Source organism: Panthera pardus, unplaced genomic scaffold (assembly GCF_024362965.1).
Source record: "Panthera pardus isolate Hobbes unplaced genomic scaffold, ASM2436296v1 HiC_scaffold_19, whole genome shotgun sequence".
In the NCBI taxonomy this organism is placed as follows: domain Eukaryota; kingdom Metazoa; phylum Chordata; class Mammalia; order Carnivora; family Felidae; genus Panthera; species Panthera pardus.
In genome coordinates this window covers 21,146,502-21,169,257 of record NW_026526754.1, presented here as the reverse complement: position 1 = coordinate 21,169,257, position 22,756 = coordinate 21,146,502, and the positions used below count along the sequence as shown (strand labels likewise).

Below are 22,756 nucleotides of genomic sequence, written 5' to 3'. Positions count from 1 at the left end.
GAGGGTGGCAGAGAGAGAAAGAGAGAGAGTATCCCGAGCAGGCTCTGTACTGTCAGCATGGAGCCTGACATGGGGTTTGAACTCACGAAACGCGAGATCATGACCTGAGCCGGAGTTGGATGCTTAACCAACGGAGCCACCAGGTGTCCCTAAATACACTCACTTTAAGTAGACTTTCGGTGAAAGAAGGCACACAAAGGCATTTCTTAACCACCAAACAACCAAAAACGAAGGAGAAGATCCCAAAGAATGAAGGAGACTCCAGAGAGTCATGTCAGTTCAAGAGTGGGGGGATCAGAAAGTAAACCCGGCCACGGATCATGGGGTTAGTTCAAGTCTCTTGTCGTTCGAGTCACTTCTTGATTACGAATATCAAGGAAGAGACACAAACGTTATTTAACCTTTTCACTAAAATGAGTTGATTGCAAAGCAAATAGAATGGGAGGATGAGTGCCCTGACAAACTATTTCATTATAGTTTTTCAATCCATATTTTTTTTTGAGAGAGAGAGAAGAGAGAAGCAGAGAGGGAGAGAGAGAATCTCAAGCAGGTTCCATACGCAGCACAGAGCCCGACAGGCGGCTCGCTTTCATGACAGTGAGATCAAGACCTGAACGGAAATCAAGAGTCGGACACTTAACTGACCCAGGTGCCCCTTCAAAACATCCGTATTTTTAAAAATATTTATTTATTTTTGAAGGAGAGAGAGAAAGAGCATGAGCGGGGGAAGAGTCGAGAGAGAGGGAGACAGAATCCGAAGCAGGCTCCAGGCTCCCAGCTGTCAGCCCAGAGCCTGACGCGGGGCTCGAACTCACAAACTGTGAGATCATGACCTGAGCTGAAGTCGGACGCTCAACCGACTGAGCCACCCAGGGCCCCCAATCCATATTTTTAATGAAGATGTTAGGATGTTTTGTGCCACAGTGAATTCCATACACATAACTACTGCTTTTCCCTGATACTTCAGATTAAAAGACTGATCTTTGTGGATGGTAATCCGAGCAAAGTTCTTCCAGACCAACCCTCAAATCTAGAATGACTTGAGAATGTGTATTTAACACCCAAAAAACTCCACCTGTGTGAAAGCACTGGTGAACTCCCAAGGCAGTCAAAATTGAGAGTCCAGGATCGTGCAGAGAGGGAAGCGAGCTCAGTGAGGGGAGGCCAATATCCTATCAGCTTTTCCCCTGAAGGCATTTTCTAAATTGTAATGGCACAGGGACAGAGGCTAGGGATCTGAGGAAGAAGAGCCTCTGTAAACACACCAGCCTTGCAGTCAGGACCCCAGAAGACCAAGAAGAAATCAGGAAGTAGATTAGCCCTCATAAAAGACTGAAACTCCCCAATAAACCAACTCAATCCCAGACTTATTTAAAGTTATCTTTTTCTACTCTTACTGGTTTCAGAAAGTAAAAGTAAATCCTTTCTGGTAGAATACAACATCAGCCAGAGTCCAAAATTGCCTTTAAAAAATTGTCACATGTGTTATTCAGAGTTAAAAAAAAATTCTAGGCAGGCCAAGGGACCATAACACATGACCAAAAAAGCAAGTGAAAAATACTGAAAATAGAAATAGATTTAGAAGGGATCTAGATACTGGAGTTAACAGACATTGAATTTAAAGTAACTCTGTATTATATATTTAAAAAATAGATAAAATGCAAAACTGAAGGAGAGAATTTTAATCTACAAAATAAATTCATGGAAATTATATCTAAAGTACAATAATTGGGGGTGCCTGGGTGGCTCAGTCAGTTAAGCGTCCAACTCTGGATTTCAGCTCAGGTCATGATCTCACAGTTTGTGAGTTCGAGCCCCGTGTTGCCTCTATGCTGACAGCACAGAGCCTTCTTGGGATTCTCTCCCTCTCTCTCTTTGCTCCTCCCCTACTTGTACTCTTTTTCTCTGTCAAAAAATAAGCAAATAAACTTAAAAAAATAAAGTACAATAAATGGAATTAAGAACTTAATAGATGGATATAAAAGATTAGACATAGCAGAAGAGAGAATTTGTGAACTGGAAAAGAATGAGGGGAAACAGAAGCATAGAAAGTTAATATATATGTATAGTGAGAGTCTAAGAAAAAGAGAAAATGGGTCAAAAGAAATATTTGAAGAGTTATGAACAAGGAACAAGTATGATAAAAACAAATTAAATGATACCTCATTATGCCGTGATAAAACTGGAAAAGTAAAAGCAAAGAAATGTTATTAAAAGCAACCAGAGGAAGGGCCACATTTCTGTCAGTGGAGAAGAAAGGAATACTGACAGCTGACCTTTCGATAAATGTTAACTGACATGTTAATGAAGTCAATGAAATGACACCTTGAAAGTGTTGCACGAAAATAACTATCAACTGAGATTCTGTGCCCAGTGAAAATATACATCAAAAATTCAGGCAAAAAAGATGATAATAATAAATGAGAGAATTTATCACTGTCCTACCTGCACTATTTTTAAAATACAAAGGAATTCTTTAATCAGAAGGAAAATTATCCCATGTGGAAGCAAAGAAACATGAAGGAATAGGTAATAATATAAAGGGTGAATAAATGCTTATTAAATAAAATAATATTTTTGTAAAATGTAAAACATGTAGTATTAAAACATGACAACAATATCTTAAAATATAGGAGTGGGGTAAAGGGAATTTACTTGCCCTAAGGTCCTTGAAGAATCCATAAGTGGTAAAAATGCTAATTCACATTAGACTCTGTAAGTCGAGGATGTATATTTCAACTTCTCAGAAACTAGTACAAGAATATGAAAATTAAGTGTAATAAATAATTTATAGTAGAATATTAAATGACAAAAATAATGGATTAATTAATAAAGAGGTGAGAAAGGAGAGAAAAATAACTATAGGAAGGTACTCAGAAAATAAGTATTAGAATTGGTAGATTTAAGCTCAAATATATGGTCTTTGCATTACATGTAAATGGAAAAACTAATCCAAGTAAAAAGACTGGGATTACCAGAAGTGGAAAAAAGAATCAAAACCCAAATCTACATTGCTTATAAGAAACACACTTTAACATAAGATTAAACCTGAGAGAAGAAAGGATGGAAAAAAATATAGCATGATGACACTAACCTTAAGAAGGCTACAGTAGTTATTTTACTACCAGAGGAGGTAAATGTTAAAGCAAAAAGCATTTCCAGAGGTAGAGAGTACGTTTTGTAATAATAAAAGAGCAAAACATCAGGAAGATATAACAATTTTAAATTTGTACGTGCTTAATAACACAGCTTCAAATACTCAAAGAAAAATTTGATGCAACAGGAGAAATAGATATATCTACAATAATAGATATTGTATCTACTCTTTCAGGAAGTTACAGAATAAAACAGACAACATATATAGAAGATTTGAACAAAAATAACTGTAAACAACTAATAACTCAAACAACTGTAGATTTCACATTGTTTTCAAGTCCACATGGGCCGTTTACCAAATCTGATCACATGCTGGGTTGCAAAACAAGTCTCACTAAATAGCAAAGGACTATAATCATATCAGTGTGTTCTCCCACCAGAGTGGAATTAAGCTAGATGTCAATAAAAGGAAATAACAAGGAAACTTCCAAGTATGTGGGATTAAGCAATATACGTTTAGGCAGGTGACTGAGAAGGGTTTTAGGAAGTTTCTGAGTTGCTAATCATGCTCTATTTCTTGATACGGGTTTCGTGTTTGACTTGTAACGAATAAAATCACTCAGTATTTGTGTACTTTTTTGTACAAAAGTTACATGCTTTTTAAAAAAGAAGTCCGTAAAATTGAATAAGTCGTATTAATAGTAATTTATTTATTTATTTTTTATTTTTTTTTTCTTATTACATTTCTTTATTTTTGAGAGGCAGAGAGAGAGCACAAGTGGGGGAGGGGCAGAGAGAGAGGGAGACACAGAATCTGAAGCAGGCTCCAGGCTCTGAGCTGTCAGTACAGAGCCTGACATGGGGCTCGAGCTCACCAACCGTGAGATCATGACCTGAGCCGAAGTCAGATGCTTAACCGACTGAGCCACCCAGGCGCCCCTATTTATTTTTTTAAAAAATTTATTTATTTTTGAGAGAGAGACACAGAGAGTGAGCTGGAGAAGGGCAGAGAGAGAGAGAGAGAGAGAGAGAGAGAGAGAGAGGCAGAGAGAGAATCCAAAGCAGGCTCCACACTGTCAGCATGGAACCCGATGTGGGGCTTGAACTCATGAACCGCAAGGTCATGACCTCCACCGAAACCAAGAGTTAGATGCTTAACCCACTGAGCCACCCAAGTGCCCCTTAATTGCAATTTAGAAAGACATTTTGGAATGTTTCAATAAAACAGGTAAGCAAGTATAGTCTCCCAATTTGGAACAATATTATAGGTAACTTCTTTTTCTTTCTAACTATTAGGGAATTGAGAGAAAATTCAGATAAAAATTTAGTGTATTGTACATGAATGTGCATAGCAGCATTATTCACAATAGCCAAAAAAATTGAAACAGCCCAAATGTCCATCAGTGGATGAATGGATAAACAAAATGTTGTAAATTCATAGAATGGAGTATTATTCAGCCAGAAAAAGGAACGAAGTCCTGATACAAGCTATAACATGGAGGAAGCTTGAAAACATGGTGAGTCAATGAAGCAAGTCACAAAAGGGTACATACTGCATGGCTTCATTTATACGAAATTTCCAGTATGAGTGAGTCCATAGCAATACAAGGAAGATTTGTAGTTGTTAGGGGTCGTGGGGATATGGGGATGGGGAGTGACTGCTAATGGGCATGGGGTTTCTTTGGGGTGATGGACTGTTCTAGAATTAGATAGTGGTGATGGCTGCAAAACTTTGTGAGTCTACTAAAAGCCAATGATTATACATTTTAAAAGGGTGAGGTTTACAGTATGGACTTCTATCTCAAAAAAGTTATTAAAAATACTTAATGGAATGTGAAGCAGGAGTGGCAAAGGAATGAAATAAATAGATGTGATCCTGACATCATTCTGCATCAGACAGTTGATTAAGAGGCAAAAGTACACTTCTAACCCAAGAAATAAAGTAGCTCCTTGACTGTTTGAGAAACCAATGAACGAAGAGGAGGGAATCACCCAGGGAGCACCTGGGTGAAGACTTAAATGTCTTGTGATTTGAACTGCCATGTCAACATCAATAAAGATAACATATAATTCTTTTTAAAATATTTTTAAAAGTTTATTTATTTATTTTGAGAGACAGCACAAGTGGGGGAGGGGCGGAGAGAAAGGGGGAATGAGAGAGAGGGAGAGAGAGAGGGAGAATCCCAAACAGGATCCACACTGTCAGCATGGTGTCTGACTCGGGGTTTGAACTCAATGAACCTTGAGATCATGACCTGAGCTGAAATCAAGTGTCCAAAGCTTAACTGACTGAGCCACCCAGGTGCCCTAGAATTGGCTTTCTAAAAAAACCTTTAAAGTATTTCCTCTCTCAGTAACAATCTCTATATTGTCCAAGACTGGAACATGCCAACTAAAGATCGAGTTATTTCTTGGGCTCCTTTACAGATAAGGAAGGCTAAGAACATACAAGCCCCAGTTGCTTTCTGGGGGAGATTTTTACTTAGGTAGCAAGTCCTTCTTAGCCCTTCTCACTTCCCGTTTCTTTCTTCCTGGTATGTGGACATGATGGCTGGTGCTGCAGTGACCCTATTGTATTGTGAGGCAGCCTTGGAGAAGGTAGAGAAGAAAGAAAAGAGGAATCCGGAAACTGGTGATGCCACGGTGTCACCACATTGGCCTGGGACTACTGCCAGTGCAGAGCCCGACAGGGGGCTCGAACTCATGGACTGGCATGACCCGAGCTGAAATCAAGAGGTGGCTGCTTAACTGACGGAGCCACCCAGGCGCCCCAACCTTTTACATTTTAGAAACATCGTCACCACGGTATCATCCTCTTGCCCACCACCATCTTGCCCACCACCATTTCCTTCCTCATGGCTTTTATCCCAGCACTGTCCTCACCACCACCTGCCTTGTTACCACTCTTCTCATCGCCGACACTCTAGAGAACTGTGGGTGACCCGCACTGTCTAAATGCTCTCCATCACGGGCTCACATAACAGTCACGAGAACCTACTGAGATGGGCTCCGCCGTCAGCCCCAACAACAGGTGAAGAAACGAGAACGTAGGTGGTTGACAGATTTGTATCCACGGCGGGACTTGAATCCAGTTCTGGTTCCAGAACCCACCTCTTCCCCTCTGTGTTATCTGGTCTCTGGCAATTCTGGCATCCCAAATGCATGCAGGAACATGTTAGCAGATTTGACTGTGAATTTAATTTGTCCAACATCGGACAAGGGCTCGTGTGGGACATCTAATGTCCTAGAGGGAGAGTTTCATGTACCCGCTGGCTGCCGGTCCCTCTCATTTCATCCCTTTTATTTTTGTATGAGTTGAGACATCACTTTCGCCCTGTGGGCATCTCACCTTCGCCCTGTGGGCATCTCACCTTCGCCCTGTGGGCATCTCACCTTCGCCTTGGCTTATTGTCCAATGTCCGTTGAAAGAGAAGTTCTGTGCTTTTGCCGACATCCACAGGTGAATCCACTTTCCCTGAGGCTACTCAGGGTCTCTTACTCGACTTAAGAATTACGTTCAGGTTTTCCTTGAATTCAGCGGTGTCGACAACAATGCACATCTCTCACTCAGGGCATTTAGTTTGTGACGGGTGCTACGTTCAGGGTTACACTGAGATAACTAATTCGTCTCACACGCTTGGCAACATTGATAGACCTTCTTACTTTAGACTGGGATTATCCAATTGTTATTTTCATTCCTGTCTCTATTGAATATGAAAACATGCCTTTAGGACTTTTTTGGAAGTAGAAATTCTGCAGATAAACCAGTATCCCCAGTGAATATTCCATGGGACACCAGCTCAGTGAGACATAATGAGGTCACCCAGGAACAGTTATTCCTGGGGCCAGAAAGGTCTGGAAAACCCTACAGACTCTACTCCTCTTAGAGAAACACAAAGTATTTTCAAGGTACCTCAAAATACTGCAGTAAAAGAAATCCTTCTTTCTCTTCAACTCCGCGTTTCCCACATCTAGTTGACCCCGAAGTCTTCCCCTGCCCCACAATGGTGGAACTCGTGAAACCAGTTTTTTTGGGGGGGGATACCAGTTTGGGCACCCCGGGAATAGTGAGCAATCTGTTTGAGCAGTCATAGGCACATGTCATGGAAAGCAGTAGAATGAGGCCACATCAGCTGCTTTGGCCACTGGCATGTTGAGGTTGGATTCCTGAGTGGCCAGACCCCCCCACCGGGAGAAGGGGAGATTTCCACCCTGAACGAGTGATGCGTGTCTGGGGACAGGGGGCTGGGGAGCCGGAGCGCCCCCTCTCCTGAGCCATCTGGGGTGGCCCTGGGACTCTGGACAGAGGGGTGAGTTAACTGCAAATCCAGACATGGGCCTTTTTTCTGAATGGCAGGGAGGGTGGAAACATCAACCACAGATCAGGGAGCAGTTGTATGACTCACTGGGAGCTATTTTGCATCCCATTTCTGTCACTTCCTCTGCCCATGACCTTGGAGCAGTTATCTAGACTGTATGAGCTGAAAGGAAGCTCTCTTACTGGCAAAAAGTGGTTAATGAAACCAACCTCACGCAGTCCAACGAGGCAATGGATGAAGGTTGGAGGGCCCCACTGCCAATGGCAAGGGCTGTCTTTACCGATTCGATGCTCTGGGTCAGCAAGTGGGGGGTCAAATCTTTGGCTCTGACCCTGACCCCCAAAGGAGCCATGACATTTGCACATGTCCGTCAGAGCCATGGTGCAAATAACTTCCTAGTTTGGATACAAATTCGGCAACCGAATGCGATTCTGTGTACTCAGCCTGCCCCCAAACACTGCTTCGCTGGAATAAAGGGGGACCGGCAGCCATGATCCATAATCATAAAAGCACAAGAAGAGTAAATAGTGACTCTCCTGGACAAGCTAACTTGGCTGTTATTTATAAGCTCCTGGGCCACCTTGTTATTGCCAAGAAAATCTGCTCTACCTTACTGCTGCTGTTCTGTCTGGCCTCTCAATCTGTACTTGCTGAAAAAAAAAAACTTATTGTTATGCTAAAATCACAATGGGCCTCTCCTAACTCAGCGCTAAATAACACCGATAAAACCATGAAGATGGAGCTTTGGCATTAGAAGCTCTTTTCTTGCAGACTTTAACAAGATTCAGTGCCTTCCTTCTCACAAAGCGCTTCTCAGCATCACACGCGCACAGAAGATACAAATAGGAGAAAACGTTCCGGCGAAACGGCACCCCCTCTCCCACAAAGCAGTGTTTCGATTTTGCAAACTGGAAGCCAGCCCCGGGGCTGCAGGCGGTGCATGGGATTAACCCCGATCGGCGACCATGGTCGCGACCTGCAGGGGCGCTGGGGCCGCAGACGCTTACCTCTTTCTTGGTGAACTTTGGGGGGTGATCGTTCTTGTCATCGATCATGATGGTGGCTGTGGCCGTGCCTGTTAATCCGACATCCAGTCCGGCCATGTCTTGAGCCTCGATGATCAATTCATACTTGGGGTTTTCCAGAGTCTATAGAGGAAAAGCACAGACAAGATGGCGTAAGGTTTGGGCTGCCCCGTGTCCTTCCTCGGCCTCCCCCTTACACCCACAGATCTCACCCATTTGTATAACCATACCTTTGGAATCTCTCTAATACAAGACAGTCCCGATTCACAGACTGGACATGGTCGTGGGGGTGGAATCTATTTTCTGTCCTTATCTAAAGGGACGTTTGATATATTCCGCACTGTTTCATTTCTGGGCTTTGGGTATGCAATGCATGTTTGATGTTTACACCTGTGTATTTAATTTCGTCGTGGCCTCATCCAGCTGATCTGGAAAGGAGGCTAAGTTTGATGAGGGGATTCGGGCTAAGACGGAGACCCTCGGAACTCAGAGTGACTGAACGACCTGATAGCCAGGCACTGGGTACTGGGTTTTGTACTTAATCTTTCCAGCAAGTGTGTTAAGGCGCATTTAAGGTTCCCATTTTACAGGTGAAAAAAAATCCCAACTGAGTTGAGTAGAGTCACTTGCACCGCCTTTCTTTTGTGTCATTTGTAGCCATTTTTGTCTTTCACGCTCTGTTAAGTTTGGAAAATGCATTTTAATCCATGATCTGATAAATGCAACACAAGCAATATTGTACCATGGCCTCCCTGAATGCACATAAGCTTTCATTGGAATATTGGACGGCTTTCCTGCTGCCATGTTTAAACAGAACAGCTAACCAAGTGGCCCTGACCCCAAGATGAGGGGGGCAGTGGTTGGGAAACGCCAGTCCCTGCCTTTAAATTGCCTCTGGGATGGATTTGCTTGCCTGGGTCAAGAGTACTCCATTCTTCTGGTAAGGCAGCACCCCACATTTCCTCAGCGGACCTACCCATCACTTCTTCTTTGCCCATGTGGTTGGGGTTGGGTTGCCTTTCCCCACCGCCCACCTTGCCAAATTTTTGGATGAGCCCCGATTGGAACTAGCAACCAAGCATATGCCATCCCAAGGGCACACGGTGACTCGTCCGAGCTCAGGACCTGTGTTTGACATTTGGGAGACAGAAGCTCTGTGTCTCTGTGGTAATGAGTCTGGAAGCTTTTAGCCTGGGAGCTAGACGAGCTACCTCAGGACCACAGCTGGGTGGGGTGGGGAAGTCCATCTGAGAAAAAAGCCAAGCTACTGACAGAACCAGACTTGAACCCTGGAAGAAAAGAAATGTTTCCCAGTGATTGTATTAGATCACTTCATCGTGGCAGGCCCGGAGCCAGTCTTGCCTGTGGACTTTTTAGCTAATTACGGCATTAATTTTCCTTATTTGCTTAAACCATTTTGGAGTGTTTGCTTAATTACTCACAGAGTTCAAGTTGCATCAGCGTCAATAACAAAAACAAAAGGTCCTGCCAGGCATCAATAGTCCTGTCGGTACAATGGCTGCAAAGGCAATTGCTTATACGAACTAAGAATTAAGAAACACCGTGGGAAGCAAAAACCAAAAACACAGCAGGGATCTAGAATTTCCTTCTAAAGCCAAAAGTTTACAATGTTTATTTTAATAACTCAATGCTAGCTGTCCCCAAAACTTTCCAGTATTTTTAAAAGGCGCTGGCTCCCTAGGGCATCTTTAATTGGTTGTTTCTTAACTAAGAGCCTCTGAGCTACTAACTTAAGGAGTAGGAGTTCTGTTGTATGGTTTGGAAAGCTCAAAATTCTTAGATTGGAGAGAACGAGTGGGGTGCTAATACACTCCTTGGACAGGATTATTCACAATGTTCCCCTCCGCCCACCCATCTTTACTGAAATACGGTTGACATATAACATTGTGTAAGTTTGAGGTATACGTATGATGATTTGATACATGTGTATATTGTGAAATGAGCTCCAGGAGACTGGAAGTCCTCACAGTTCTCTAACTGCTGAGTGCACACAGACTTTGACACCAAATCCAGATCGAGGGGATTCTGGTTGTGCCCAGATCAGTTCTGTCTCCACTCCAGCTGGAAGCTGGAAAATCGTCAGCTTCATGTAAGTGACTTATCATCACCCACAAGTTGGACTGGGCTTACTATTTGCCATAAGTTCTGCAGCTTGGACCATATGAAGCCAATCAATTGGCCCATTTTCAAAATCTTTCCTGAGCGTCTCTGGGCAAACAGTAGCCACTCGCCGGGTCTAATTACTTGTATAACATTTTTACTTTTCTAATAAAATGTTGCATGATTTTGGAAGCACTGCGCCATAAAAATAAGAAATTTGAGTATTTTTGAATATTGAAGAGATTGTGGCAAACTTAGTCCTTTTCCCCACATAATATCACTTCCCAGTATCATTCCTTGACATCATTTTAAGGGTTGCATAAAATATAATGATATGCATAATATATAACTTACTTCATCATCTTCTATCATTAGGACTTTAGGTTATTTCTAGTCTGTAAACATTTCTGACAATTTCAAATTACACTGCAACGAACACCTTTGCTAAAAATATTTTTTTCAGTTTTATTTATTTATTTTGAGAGAGAGAGAGAGAGAACATGAACAGGGGCGGGGCCGAGGGAGGGAGAGAGAGAATCCCAAGCAGGCTCTGCACTGTCAGCACAGAGCCCGATGCTGGGCTCAAACTCACGAACTGTGAGATCATGACCTGAGCCAAACTCAAGAGCTGGACACTTAACCGACTGAGCCACCCAAGTGCCCCTACAACGAACGTCTTTATTCAAGAAGCTTTTGATATATTGACTATTTTTTTTGAACGATAGATTCCAAGAAGTAGAATCATTGAGTCAGAGTATAAACATTTTAAGGCTCTTCATAGTTAACCCTTGAACGAAGCATGGGTTAGGGGTGCTGAACCCTCATGCTGCTGAAAACCTACGTATAACTTTGGACTCCCCGGAAGTGAACTGCTAAGAGCCTCCTGTTGACCGCAAGCCTTACTGATAACATAATAAGTTAACGCAGGTTTTGTACGTTAGATACATATTATACACTGTATTTTTTTTTTTTTTAATTTTTTTTTTTTAACGTTTATTTATTTTTGGGACAGAGAGAGACAGAGCATGAACGGGGGAGGGGCAGAGAGAGAGGAAGACACAGAAGCAGAAGCAGGCTCCAGGCTCTGAGCCATCAGCCCAGAGCCTGACGCGGGGCTCGAACCCACGGACCGCGAGATCGTGACCTGAGCCGAAGTCGGCCGCTTAACCGACTGAGCCACCCAGGCGCCCCTATACACTGTATTCTTACAAGAAAGCCAGCTAGACAAAAGAAAATCATACGGAAGAGAAAACGCATGTATAGAATTGTATTGTACTGAATGAGAGAAATCTACATATTATCCACACAGTACAGACCGGTGTTGTTCAAGGGTCACCTGTATTCGTAATTCACTGCTGCTTGCCTAGAAGATCTAATCAATTTTCCCATCAGTGCCACCAAAACATGTATGATCCCGGGCATGGTTTGTCCCTAAACGACAGCTGATTTTGCTGCTTGAAGCAGAGTGGGGCCGAGCGTGGTTCTGTGATGGCTCCTATCTAACAGGGCTGTGAATTCCTCACAGCATTGCCCGGCCCCAACATACAGCGTGGGTTACTATGGACACGCACAACAATGGTAGCGGCTACGTGCTGTTTTGGCTTCCCAGTGTCCATTTCCTCTTACCCTCGGACCTATGCTAGGATTCCTCTTGGGGGCGTCCCCCCCTTCCTCACTCTCCGCACAGGTGGAGTTCAGGTAGGGCTGACTCTAGCCGTGATCGAGGGATGGTCGCGTGGCTCGGGCCTGGACAATCGGGGGGTCTCCCACTCCCATGATCTTGTGATGCACGCATAACCCAAGTTAGGCCACCTAGGATTGAAACGCAATTGTAGCACCTACTTCCTTTAGCGCTCTTAGGTAAAAGAAGTCCTCTTTCTGTTTCCTGGGAGGGGGTGGGACATAGATCTGTTGCAACCACACAGAGGAAGTCAGCCCGAGGGAGAAGATACCACAGAGCTGAGATACCACAGAGATGGAGTTTCTTCAGCCTTACTCGAGTCATTTAATAATCATCCTTGAAGCCAGAATTTTCCCCTCATATTTTGTGAGTTCTATGAGCTAATAAATTTCTCCTTTCCCTAAGACGTCTAAATTAAATGTTCCATGAGTAGCAACAAGGGAGTTTTGACTAATACTGCAACTAACACTGTGATCAATTATCTGGTTATTTGCGAGAAAGTGTGAGAGCTATTGCATCATGCTAGGGGATCACAATAGGCTGTTCACAACAGCACTGCAATCATTTCTTGAATACATTATTTTTCCTTTTAACATTTTTCCCTCCACAGAAACTTTTTTTTTTTTTTGGACCAGAGACAGTTATTCTGATTTTTTCCTTCATTAGTCTTCGTGTCCATTTAACTGGAAGTTATTAAACATCTAGTCTAAATATCGTGCTGGGGAGGGGTGCCTGGGTGACTCAGTTGGTTGAGCGTCCGACTTTGGCTCAGGTCATGATCTCATGGTTTGTGAGTTTGAGCCCCGCGTGGGGCTCTGTGCTGACGGCTCGGAGCCTGGAGCCTGCTTCACATTCTGTGTCTCCCTCTCTCTCTCTGCCCCTCCCCCACTCATGCTCTGTGTCTCTCTGTCACAAAAATAAATAAACATTAAAAAAAATTTTAAATATTGTGCTGGGGATACAGAGATGGGAAAATAGAGTCCCTTTCCTCAAGGAGCTGAGAGACGTTCAGGGTCAAGGGCAGGCATAGTTCTAGAGAAGTTCAAGGTCAAGGGCAGGCATAGTTCTAGAGAAGTTCAGGGTCAAGGGCAGGTATAGTTCTAGAGAAGTTCAGGGTCAAGGGCAGGCATATTCTGTAGAACTGCGAGAAAATGGAGTCAAGGCTGAGCACAGACGTGTACAAATTCTCATGACAGTTCAAAGGGACGGACACACTGGCTTTAACTCTCTTGTAATCTAACAAATTTTATAAATGATGGAAAAAAAGTGAACCAGCCAATTCCTGTCTCCTGAAGTAAATAAAAGTTTATGACTGCAATGAGAAATAGATTGACCAACCCAGTAGGAAATCAATTAGACAATTAAGGAGATAAATTGCAAGGCTTGGGGTGTGATGTTCCCAAAGTCTCAATTTTCTGGCAAACTCAAGGCTACTTTTCAAACGTGTTTTTATTTTTGGAGGAATATCCAGTTACTGGAAGGAAACTGGAAATAATACAGTCGTTTCTGGAGTGGAAAGTGAGGGCTCTCCTCCACCCCTCTCCAACCCCCCCGCCGAGAGGTGACTGTCATTACTGGTCTGTGGTCTCCTTCCTTTCCCCCCACATCACACACATGCATGCGTGTGGGCACACACGCACTTTATGTTCACACGTATTTTTTAAAAATTTTTTAACATTTATTTGTTTTTTGAGAGAGAGAGAGGCAGAGCATGAGCAGGGGAGGGGCAGAGAAAGAGGGAGACACAGAATCCGAAGCAGGCTCAGGTTCTGAGCTGTCAGCACAGAGCCCGACGTGGGGCTCGAACCCACGAAATGCGAGATCATGACCTGAGCTGAAGTCGGTTGCTCAACCGACAGAGCCACCCAGGCACCCCTATATGCACCCATATTTAAACAAATGATTCCCACGACACAGCTGTGCAAGCTGTCATGCCCTATCACTCCCACCCTTAGTGATTATTGATCTGTCTATTCTTGTTATATAACCCTTCCTTACGGGATGGTCACCCATCCAGTTGTTTCCAAGTTTTCTTTTTAAAAAAAATTTTTAAGTTTATTTATTTCTTTTGAGAGAGAGAGAGAGTGAGCACAAGTGGGGGGGGGGGAAGGGAAGAGAGAGCGGGAGAGGAAATCCCAAGCAGGCTCCACACTGTCAGCGCAGAGCCCGATGCAGGGCTTGAACTCACAAACCATGAGATCGTGTCCTGATCTGAAGTCAGACGCTTAACCAACTGAGTCCCCCAAGTGCTGCCCCCCCCCCCAATTTTCTTCTTTAAAAGCAACTCTTAAGATAACAAGTCTACTGGGCTATCAGTATTTGGGGATGTGTTTTTTTTTTTTCTGTGATAAACATTATTGTTTTTGCAAATGACAACATTAACAATAACGAAGCAACTCCTTTGAAAGCGGAAAGACTGAGAAGATAGTGGCACCTGATCCACTCAGCTCTGACGTCCCTCCCACGCCAGCTGAGCCTTCTCCAGGAAGCCTTCCATAAATCCCTAGCTCCTGTGCTAACTCTTAAGTGAAATACACGTACGTGCGCTCATTTCTGTACTTCTCGGCCATCACTCGCCCTTGCTCCTCTGCTGGAAAAGACTCCTAAGCAGCCCACAGCTGCCCCATTCTCCAGGAAGGACGGCTGATGCAGAGAAATAGGTCCCCGTGGCCGCGTGTCAATGTTTGCCTCCTTCACTTTCCTCTCTCCACGTTACTCCCAGGCTCAGGAGAAGGATTTTGCCTTCTTGAATGTCTTGGGAGGACCCTTCCACCATGGTACTTCACCCTGCCTCTGGGGGGACCTTCAGCGGTCCAGCTGTTCCCTCTCTTGGTGGGTGAACTGAACACGGGGGAGGGAAGCCTCATTGTCCTCTCAAGACCAAGCTGCTGTCTCTCAGGACAAGGATCTCACCTGATGCTTGTGTTTATGTCTCCCGGCTCTTTTAGGGCTCACTGGGGACACCAGTGTGGTCAACTCCAGTAGAAAGAGACTTCCAGGGGGCACCTGGGTAGCCCAGTCAGTTAAGCATCCAATTCTAGGTTTCATCTCAGGTCACGATCTCATGGTCCGCGAGTCTGAGCCCCTCATCAGGCTCTGCGCTGACAGCATGGAACCTGCTTGGGATTCTCTCCACCCCCCCACCCCCCCCCCCCCACCCCCCCCCGCCTCTCCTCTGTTCATGCTTTCTCTCTTTCTCAAACAAATAAATTTAAGAAGAAAGAAAGAAAGAAAGAAAGAAAGAAAGAAAGAAAGAAAGAAAGAAAGAAAGAGCCTTTCAGCCTGAGTTAGGCTGAAGGTGCTGCTCTACCCGGAAGGACAGGAGCTGCACTGCTGAGATCTGGGATCGTACAGCCTTCTGGCTCTGACTTCTCCCTTGATTCTGGAACACACTCCAGGGTTTGCTCAGGAGAAGTCTTTTCGACCCCATAGCCAGCCAGCATCGGTTTCGGTGGCCTGCACCCAAAGGGACCTGTGGTAAGCCAATGCTGCCGGTTCACCGAATCCTAGTTCTTTTGATTCCAGGGCATCCAGCTAGATGAACTAGGGGGACTGATCCTGGCCAACGGAACACGGGCAGAAGTGACCCTGGTGCGGCCCCCAAACCTCCCATGTAATCCTCCACGTTTTCCGTTTCCCAGAAAGGAAGAGGCCTGGATCTCCAAAAACAAAGCACTGTTTAGCTTTTCTAGTTTCTATTTATTTATGTTTTAAGAGACAGTGTGCACATATGCAAGTGGGGGAGGGGCAGAGGTAGAGGGAGGGAGAGAATACCAAGCAGAGCCCGATGTGGGGCTCAAGCTCACGAACTGGGAGATCATGACCTGAGCCAAAGTCTGATGCTCAACGGACTCAGCCACCCAGGCTCCCCAAGCATTCTTTAGCTTTCAGGGAAGTTCACAGAGGAGCTTAGCCTACCCTGACTAATATGAAGTCTATGTTTCCTGTTTGGTTTTATTCTGAACGGCCATTTACTATCTCCCTAAGTGGATGACAAAGTTTTCAAGGGCAAGGGCCATGCTTTTGACCCCACCACCTAGCTAGGACGCAGCAAACAAGGTGGGCGATTTACTTTCATTATTGTTAATGATGATATATTACTGTTGCCCTGAACTAAATTATATCTCAAAGGTCTGAGCATATCGGTGGCATTTCCAAACCAGAGTCATTTATTCTCGGGCAATGGCTTATACTTTGGGGAGCGCTAGCTCAAGGAGATAGGATTTTATTTTGACCAAGAAATGCACTGTGTCAAAACCGGGAACATTAAATTGGCTTCTCTGATTTTATTTTCAGCTATTTGATCTGTACGACATATCTAAGAGAGTCAGGCTGCTCTCTTGGTTTGCATTCTGCAGTCCTGCACTTGTTATCTTCCCCTGGATGTCAACTAGCTACCAGTGAATAGATATTCCCAAGAACAAAAGGACGATGGTATGTCTACAAGAAAAAAAACCTTGGGCGTATCTCCACAGACACAGGCCAGGTTCACGCATCACGCTATTTTAAAAACCAAACATTTCATTTCGGAAAAACAAGAATCAAGCCATGTCATTAAATATGGCACACAATCAATCACCAGACCTTTGATGTTTTATGGCGACATTCATACGACTATGCATTTAACGGAACATTTATCGCTAATAACGAGCATAATGGTAGCTGTGGGGGAAATCAACAGATAAAAGATACATGGGAAAAGGTTTTGCCATTAACCCACATGGCACCCTGTCATTCTCCTGCGTTGTCTTGAACACATCCCCACATTTCTCTTTACACTCTGTCCCAACTGGATTTCTTCCCGTGGCATCCCGCTTTCTCTCAATGTTGACATTTCTACCTCTCTTTCTTTTTCTTTCACTTTTATTGACTTGATGTAATGGGTAGGTAGTACGAGTCTCAAAAATCTTTCCCTTTGTCGGATGCTTGATGCCCTTGCAAAACTTTTGGTCTTTGAGCTTGAATGTGGAGCTCGACTCCATCGATACCATGGCTTTCTTGCGGTAGTGCATTCTGAACTTCTTCTGAAGGAGGTGGAATCCAATCCACAGATCAGAGAAACCCAGAATCTTTGACAAAAGATATAGAGCACTTTCGTGCATGGCCCAACTGTGCCAAGAGCTCGCTCGCAGCTCACTCACGGTCATGGTCCAGGGAAAGCTTTGGACAAAAGCCACGAGCTGGCGAGTGGATGCGGCGCCACAGTGCCCCTCGCGGTCGGGCCGCCATCTTGGGAGTTTCCACCACTTTCCACTCTCATTCCTGCTCATTGGCCGCTGCTCACCCTTCACTGCACTGAAACGCCAAGAAGGCAGGGACCTGACTGCCAAGCACTTAGGAACTGACTGCACCAGTTAGTAGCTGAGCAATCCGGTCGAATGTCTTAACTTGCTTTTGCTCAGTTTCCTCACCTGTAAAATGGGGAGAATGATACCACTTCCAGACTGTTAACATACAGTGCCAAGCACAGAGGCTGGCATAAAGTGCTCACCAGATGGCTGCCGTTACCATGCAGTAGAATCTTCTGGAGAGTCTTTTAAAGGGATGGCAAGAAACGGAGTGTGGCCTCCGGGAATAGTCAAAAAGTATTGGATGCTGCTGAGAACCACTGCACAAGCCTGGAAACGGATCCTCCCCAGTCACACCTTCTTATGGTGCTGCAGATTCGGGGCAAACGTGCGGACTGCAGCTTTGTGAGAGCCCCCCAGGTAGAGGACACAGCTGAGACATGTCCAGACTCCCGAGCACAGACATCATGAGATAATAAATGTCTGTGATTGGAAGTCATTATGTTTTGGGGTAATTTGTTATGCGACGATAAATAACGAATCCAGTTTTCCCCCAGGACTTAATCACAGTCTGTCATATTCTTGTTTATTGATTGTTTGTTTATTGGCTGTCTTAACTCTGCCCGTTTGAGCTCCAGGAGGTCAGGGACCCTGTCTTGTTGAGAGCTTTATCTCCCAGGTCCTAATTCAGTGCCTGGCACATCAGAGTTACACAATAATTAGTCAGTTATGGATATGTTTTACCAAAATAATGAATTACGCAGAGTGGTATGTCTGTAATGCTTAGCAACAGGTTCTCCTGATTTGTAATGTTGTTCAACTTTGGTGGCTTAGATACTCCTCCTGTGGCTGATTTCCAGCTACCGACATGATGTGGTTGATCGCGCAGATGGAAAGTGATCCCCCTTACCCTTGGTTTCGATTTTTGTAGTTTCTGTTACCCGTGGTCAAACTTGGTCTGGAATCGAACGCTTCTCCTTCTGACATGGTGTCAGAATGCCAACAGCAGCCTGACGTCACATCAGATGCCTCTGTCATTCACTTCACTACAGCCCATCATGTGGGCATTTTATCATCTCAGGTCACCACAAGGAGAGCGGTGGTCACAATAAGATATTTTGGGGTAGGGGCGCCTGGGTGGCACAGTCGGTTAAGCGTCCGACTTCAGCCAGGTCACGATCTCGCGGTCCGTGAGTTCGAGCCCCGCGTCAGGCTCTGGGCTGATGGCTCGGAGCCTGGAGCCTGTTTCCGATTCTGTGTCTCCCTCTCTCTCTGCCCCTCCCCCGTTCATGCTCTGTCTCTCTCTGTCCCAAAAATAAATAAAAAACGTTGAAAAAAAAAAAGATATTTTGGGGTAGAGGGAGCACATTCACATGACTTCCAGTGTATTTATTGTTTTAATGGTTCTGTTTTATTATTGTGGTTGAACTCTTCCTGTGCCTAATTTACAGGTTAAACCTTATCACAGGTATGGACAGGAAAGCACATAATCTACGTAGGATTCAGCACCATCTGTGGCTTGAGGCGTCCACTAGGAGACTTGCAACATCTCCCAGCAGGTAAGGAGAGACTACTGTGGACACAATCGGTTATTCTGAGCCAGTGAGAGCAGGCTCTAGCTTATCGATGGGCTACAGGAGTCAAGGAGATCTTTAACCAGTCTTTTTCAATAAATCCCTTAGTTGTCTAACATTGGGGCACTTGGGTGGCTCAGGTGGTTAAGCGTCTGACTTCAGCTCAGGTCATGATCTCACGGTTCGTGGGTTCGAGCCCCACGTCGGGCTCTGTGCTGACAGCTCAGAGCCTGGAGCCTGCTTCGGATTCTGTGTCTCCCTCTCTCTCTGCCCCTCCCCTGTTCATGCTCTGTCTCTCACTGTCTCGCTCTCTCTCTCTCTCTCTCTCTCTCTCAAAAACAAGTTGAAATAAATTTTAAAAAGATCTTCAAAAAAATACCTTTGTTGTCTAACATGGAAGGTATTGTTAACGAGAAATATTAACATGAGATTAACAGCAAAGATATAATGTGATTCATTTATTTATTTATTCATCGACTTGTCCCAAGCTGAGCATTGCAAGACTCCTAACAATATGGCACCTGATCAGGGACCACACATTCTTCTCCAGGTTAGCTGCACCTGGCACCCGGTCTATAAATATTGCAAACAGATTGGTGAAAACATTATCTGAAGCAGAACGAGTTGCTGTCTGTCTGGAGTTTGATTTATCCACTCTGGCCACATAACACGGGGGATAAGCAGTCCATAAATCCAACAGGAACCACATACATTTCCTCGTAAATTGTGCCTTCTTCCCTCCGCAGACGCTGAGTGCCTTTCTTCTATCTTCCCACAGAGAGCGCGAGTCCATTTGACTTGTGCTCGTCCTTAGGCCTCCGTTCACCTTGCTCCTCGCTGCTAATGCGAACATTCATGTTCTTGGCTGTCACCTGCTGTGTTTTTATTCCCGGCTGGGGTCTTCCGGGTAAGGAGAAGGCCGAGCCCATTTCCCCAGATTTACTGGCTGCCGACAAAGCTGGCAGGGTGGGGAAGCAACAAGGGAAATAAACACTGCCTCTTAGAAATATGTAGTTGGAATGACGTAAGTGATAGATTTCAGGTGGAGGGACACCAAAATCAAATACAACATATCCAGGAGCGGTGTATGTTTTCCGACGTTACTGATGAGTTACAGTAAATAAACCGCCAACAGCACTCATTGCATACTTGGAAAAATCACCCTCTTTAGACCCAAGATGGTAAACGTGTGACATTCAGGTTGATGCCACTGAAACATTCATACAATGTCTTATTAGGTTCAGGTAACTCTGCTCGGATGTGATGTTTTGGTGCATTTATATTCTAGATAAATAAACAAGAATCAAGGCACAATGAGATAAATATTATCCTAAGTGTGCCAGTGAAAATCTACGAGAAGGGGGTTGGAACACGGGGTGTCAGGAAGGCCATACGGGGGTTATTTCATTTACCAAACATTTATTGAGCACTTACTATGCATGAGACTTTGTGCTAGATAGCAGTGATAAGGAAAGGTAGCCATATGGAGTTCAAAATAATCCCCAGAGGGGCACCTGGGTAGCTTAGTCGGTTAGGTGTCTGACTCTCGATCTGAGCTCGGGTCATGATCTCACGGTTCATGAGTCTGAGCCCTGCGTCCGGCTCTGTGCTGACAGCTTGGAGCCTGGAGCCTGCTTTGGATTCTGTGTCTCCCTCTCTCTCTCTGCTCCTCCCCTGCTCATTCTCTCTCTCTCTCTCTCTCAAAATAAATAAATAAAGTTAAAAAAAAAAGAGAAATAATCCCCACTTAATTTCAGTAGGGCAAGGTGGGAGTAAGAAGAATGCTGTGGCATCACACACAAGAGGCCACTTGACCCGGACATGGGGTGGGGGGCGTTAAGGACACATTCCTGCGAAAAAGAATATCCTACTACAGGATCAGAGATGGGGTCTTGATGTGGAAGTGAATTTCTATGAGAGAAGATGGGAGGCTATTAATCCTAAATGCTATTAAATTCCATCATTCAATAACAACTGAAGACTGATTGTGATTCAGGTCAGGACACTGTGGGAACAAGAAATATAAAACATAATCCCCACCTTCAAAGAACTCAGAGCCTGGCTGCATATAAAACACATACAAGCAACTCCACAAGGCACTAGGTGGTACGTGTGGATGTGTGGTCAGTGGGTCTGGGTGTGACAGGTGCAGCTAGGGGTGGGGGCTATGGTGGCTTCTCGGTGGCTTGGGGTAAGTGCAGGCTGGAGCTGAGTTTCTGAGGATGAGTATGACGGGGGGGCGCATTCAGAGCGGGAAGGAGAGCCTGGGAACCAGCAAGGAGGTGGCCAGCTAAGACAGGGTCACTGGCGTGGCTGGAGTCAGGTTCGCGAGGTGACGAGATACAGCCTATTGGTTCTTGAAAGTGTCTCCAAGATCATTCGGCCCAGGCCTGCTTTCAAGGGTCACAGCCTCCCTTACCAGTGAGGCAACAGAGTAAGGGAATCCTGAGAATTTCTCCCTTTTATCAGTCAGAGACAAGAAAATACAGATCCTAAAAGCTGGAGGAAAATTAAACCTAAGGTGCTCTTTCTTTATGGTTTTTATGTTTCCACAGTCCACTGTTGACTCCATTAGCCTGTGTTTTCCAACCTTTTGGCCCTGAATTGTCACGGCAACGTTATGCCTGCTAAGGGTAGGTGCTTAGACATATTGTCTGAGTCGGGGTTTCTTTGGGCTTGCGCGTATCGGGATCCCCTGGTGGACGCCCCGAAACACAGATTTTTAGCCCACTTCCAGTGCTTGTGGCTCAGGAGGTCCAGGCTAGGGCCAAGGATGTGCACTTCCGGGAAGTTTCCAGGTAAGGCTGGTAAGGTTGAAGACCACACTTTGATTAGCACCGTCCCAACGAGCATGTGCTGAGGACAGGTCAACCTGCCCTCGAAGAGATTTTAACTGAAACTCACCTGCGTATGATACAATTTAAATGAAAACCAGGAAGCACTGTTTGCCAAACTTTTCCTTTCCTTGCCCTTTCTAGAAAAAAGATACTCCCTTCAAGACACTAGACAGCCACTTCCAGAATCATCTGCTAGACGTCTCAGTGGGGATGTTCTCCCTCGGCTTCCGTGGGCTAATGGCAGCTCATCTTTCCCGGCAACACAGCCTTTTTCCTGGACCCTCAGCTCAAGCTGGCCCCCGGGGGGTCCTCGGAAGTTCCCCTGCACCCCCCCCCCCAGTGGGTGGGTGCTGATTTGGCCCCACTCCCTCTGGAGGACACCCCCTTTCTCTATCACCGCCGCTGCCATGCCTGACTTCCAGCTCCCCCGTCTTTCTCACCTGACTTATTCCAGAAGATCCCAGACCAGCCCCTCTGCTACCTTCTAAACCACTCTCCACTCCACGCCACCCAGAGCAAGCCATCGAAACAACCACCTGACCACAGGACCCTCCTCCAAATGCTTCAGGGGCTCTGCAGCAGCTACAGGATAGTGGTCAAGTTCCTCAAGCACACAAGACACACTTGTCACGGCCCGACCTCCTAGCATTCCTCACTCCCAGTTACATTCCCGTAACACCAGACTCTGTGCCGTTCTACCACCTTGGGCCGTTCCTACATCTTTGTTCACACTGTGCCCTCTGCCTGGGAGGCCGTCTCTACACGTTTCCCTCCGGCCCCCCTGGAAAGTTTCTTGTCCAAAGTTGTATACACTT

At 45.1% G+C, this 22,756-nt stretch overlaps 1 protein-coding gene across 1 annotated transcript in view; it reads right to left on the bottom strand.

Moving 5' to 3' along the window:
- Positions 1-22,756, bottom strand: part of CDH13 (cadherin 13) — a 1,030,614-nt gene that overhangs the window by 139,863 nt on the left and 867,995 nt on the right. Inside the window, exon 8 of the mRNA XM_019413211.2 lies at positions 8,423-8,563. Within this exon, the coding sequence (XP_019268756.2) occupies positions 8,423-8,563 (141 nt within the window). The remainder of the gene's footprint in view (positions 1-8,422; positions 8,564-22,756) is intronic.